The sequence below is a fragment of the Sinocyclocheilus grahami genome, unplaced genomic scaffold, assembly GCF_001515645.1.
Source record: "Sinocyclocheilus grahami isolate Dianchi unplaced genomic scaffold, SAMN03320097.WGS_v1.1 scaffold302.1, whole genome shotgun sequence".
Taxonomy (NCBI): Eukaryota; Metazoa; Chordata; class Actinopteri; order Cypriniformes; family Cyprinidae; genus Sinocyclocheilus; species Sinocyclocheilus grahami.
Genome location: NW_015505481.1, coordinates 470,443 through 473,781, shown reverse-complemented (window position 1 = coordinate 473,781; position 3,339 = coordinate 470,443). Strand labels below are relative to the sequence as shown.

General features: G+C 35.6%; 1 protein-coding gene across 5 annotated transcripts in view; it reads left to right on the top strand.

The window, feature by feature from the left end:
* thraa (thyroid hormone receptor alpha a) overlaps positions 1 to 3,339 on the top strand; it is a 42,949-nt gene that overhangs the window by 31,197 nt on the left and 8,413 nt on the right. For 3 of the 5 annotated variants that reach the window (XM_016293351.1, XM_016293350.1, XM_016293352.1), the window contains 3 exons: positions 649 to 770; positions 852 to 999; positions 1,887 to 2,092. In XM_016293351.1, coding sequence (XP_016148837.1) covers positions 649 to 770; positions 852 to 999; positions 1,887 to 2,092 — 476 coding nt within the window. The remainder of the gene's footprint in view (positions 1 to 648; positions 771 to 851; positions 1,000 to 1,886; positions 2,093 to 3,339) is intronic. The other 2 variants (XM_016293354.1, XM_016293355.1) reach the window with 1 other exon arrangement.

Below are 3,339 nucleotides of genomic sequence, written 5' to 3'. Positions count from 1 at the left end.
ACACACACACATATATATATATATATATATATATATATATATATATATATATATATATATATATATATATATATACATATACACAATATACATTTTTAAGTATTTTTCTGAAACAGACAACATGTCTGTGTTTGGTCAGTTTAATTGAGTTCACAGTCCAACATTGTCCACAGATCTTTTTGGAATAAACTAAAAATACTGTTATCATCTCCTCACACTTGTGATTCTCGAAACGCTTATGACTTCCCAGAACACAAAAGGAGTTATTAACAATATGACAGTCAGTGTTGGTGAAATAGTATCTCAGGGTTGTAGAGGTAGTGTGTGTGTGTGTGTGTGTGTTCCTGGTATTCCCTACATTATGGGTATCAAATGTCCCCTCAAGGATGGTAATATCAGTCATTTTTGACATTGTGAGGACATTTTATTTGGTCTCAATGAGGAAAATAGTTTAAAATGAAGTTTTTTAAAAATATAATAATGAGAGATGTTTTGCGTGTGGGGTAGGGTTAGGGTATGAGGATAGAAAATAGAAAGTTTGGACAGTATAAAAACCATTACGTCTATGAAATGTCCCCATAAAGCATGGTGTGGGTGTGTATGTGTGTGTGTTCTGTTGTAACAGTCCATCTCCTCCTCCTCTTCTAGTGAACATCATCTCTGTTCCAGGGTATGTTCCCAGCTACCTGGAGAAAGATGAGCCATGTGTGGTATGCGGGGACAAGGCCACCGGCTACCATTACCGCTGCATCACATGTGAGGGCTGCAAGGTGAGATTTCCAACCCCTGAACCGCTTGATAATCATAATCAGTCTGTACTTGCGCATTAATCTGCTTTCTTCTTCTCCCAGGGTTTCTTTAGGAGGACAATACAGAAGAATCTTCACCCTTCCTATTCCTGCAAATATGACAGCTGTTGCATCATTGATAAAATCACTCGCAACCAGTGCCAGCTGTGCCGCTTCAAGAAGTGCATCTCGGTGGGCATGGCCATTGACTGTGAGTGTTCACACAAACACACATATACACACACACACACACACACACACACACACACGTTTGCTTGGCTAAATGAAGACATACTGTAGATTACGTTTTTTTTATATTAAGTTAATAAAAAGGACTACAGACTAACACATTTTATTTTATTTTATTTTATTTAGTATATTTATATTTAATATTTATGTAGTATTGGGACCAATTCTCACTATTAACTAGTTGCTTATTAGGATGCATATTACTAGCAAATTGGCTGTTTATTAGTACTTATAAAGCACATATTATGCATGACCATATTCTACATCCCTAATCCTACCTAATACCTAAACTTAACAACTACCTTACTAACTTTTAAAAAGCAGTAATTAGGAGTTTGAAAAGTCGTAGTTAATAGTTAGTCAATAGTGAGAACTGGACCTTAAATTAAAGCGTGACCATTTTATTTTATTTTTTTTTAATTTTTTTTAGAAAAAAGTCTTATTATTATTATTATATATTTTTATTTGGTGTTTTTTATTTTTCTATTTTATTTAATTTTATTTTAGAAAAGACTTACTAGTGTCTAAAGACTACAGAAAATGTTTCCTAATGTTTAAAATTTTTATATTATATATGTATGTATTTTTTTCAGTAGTTATTAATATATAAACCCTGCTGAAGTATTAATTCAGCACAATCTGATGGTAAGATTGCAGTCTCTGTAAAAATCTTTAAATGTCTTTAAATGACATTGTTTCTCAAAAAATAAATATATAAATCTGGCCTTTGAAAAAACCTGCTATAATCTTCTTACGCATAATAACATTACATAACATTGCCTGCCATTTCCTGTTTAGTACTGAGAGTATTAAATGAGTGATTGTGCGAGTGATTCATGTCCCTGGCAGTGGTGCTGGATGATTCAAAGCGTGTGGCCAAGAGGCGTCTGATCGAGGAAAACCGGGAACGGAAAAAGAAAGAGGAGATTGTGAAAACACTGCACAATCGGCCTGAGCCCACCGTCTCGGAGTGGGAGCTGATTCGTATGGTGACGGAGGCTCATCGTCACACCAATGCCCAGGGCCCTCACTGGAAGCAGAAACGCAAGTTCTTAGTAAGAGGCCTGGTTGTGTCTGTATGTCTGTGTTCATGCAAAGCATTGATAGGTTGACTACATTGTACAGGTGGTTGGGTTCTCAGCTAGATCGCTAATAACCTCCAGCTCTTGTCCGTCTGTTTGCTGTTCTATTGGGAGTCACTTCTTCATCATGGCAATTGTGTTTGAATGTCAGGGGTCAAAAAACATGTTACTTAGCAACTAGTGTTGTTACACAGAGTGGTCTGTCAGGATTTGAGAGTAGCTGACAATGACCAAAGAGCACTGGATTGGCCCTCAAACAATCAGACAAACAACCTATACATATCTATGGGTACAACAATGAGCATGATGTTACTGTTTACACTGTCGTCAAGGATATGCAGAGAGAATGTGGGCAGCCACGCAATCGCTTTCAAAAGTCTCCGTTTTGGTCCGTAACGCAACCCCAGAGTTTTCATACTAAAACGGGGTCTGCAGCATTTTCAAAAGTCTCAGTTTTCGACCTCTAAAATGGCGGAGCAGTGTAAACGACAGGCATAACCGTAGCAAAAGTAAAAAGTTTTCAAACGAAAAAGCACTAGTGTAAACAATCCGTGTATCATTCGATCATTCGTTTTTTGATTTAATATTGAAAGTAGAAAAATTAGAAAACGGCTCCTTTTTCGTATTTTAGTTTTTTTCCAAAACACGAAAAACGAGAATTCAGCTTAAATTTTTGTTTTTCATTCTTGGGTGGAAAAATGAATAAACAGCTTGAATATTCGATTTCTACACGTGGGCGGGAATTAAACGCCCCTTTCTGCTGATTGGTCAGCCGAAGATCAAACCGTACCATCATCAGTTCTTCTGCAGTATCATGCAGCAGAATAATAGTCCTCCACTGCTGCAGTTGTACGGATTCTTAACGCATTTATTGCAACTACATTTCATATGTTTTTTGAAAACATATGAAATGTATGTTTTCAAGTTTTCTAAGTTATACTTATTATAACTTAAGTCATTTTGTAATTGTTTTTTTAAAAAGTCTTTTATAATCAAAATACGAGGAAATACAGTAAAAACAGTAATACTGTGAAATTACTGTTTTCCGTTTTAATGTTTAAAAATGTAATGTATTCCTGTGATGCAAAGCTGAATTGTCAGCATCATTACTCCAGTCTTCAGTGTCACATGATCCTTCAGAAATCATTCTAATATACTGATTTACTGCTCAAGAAACATTTCTTATTATTATCAATGTTGAAAACACTTGTGCTGCTTAA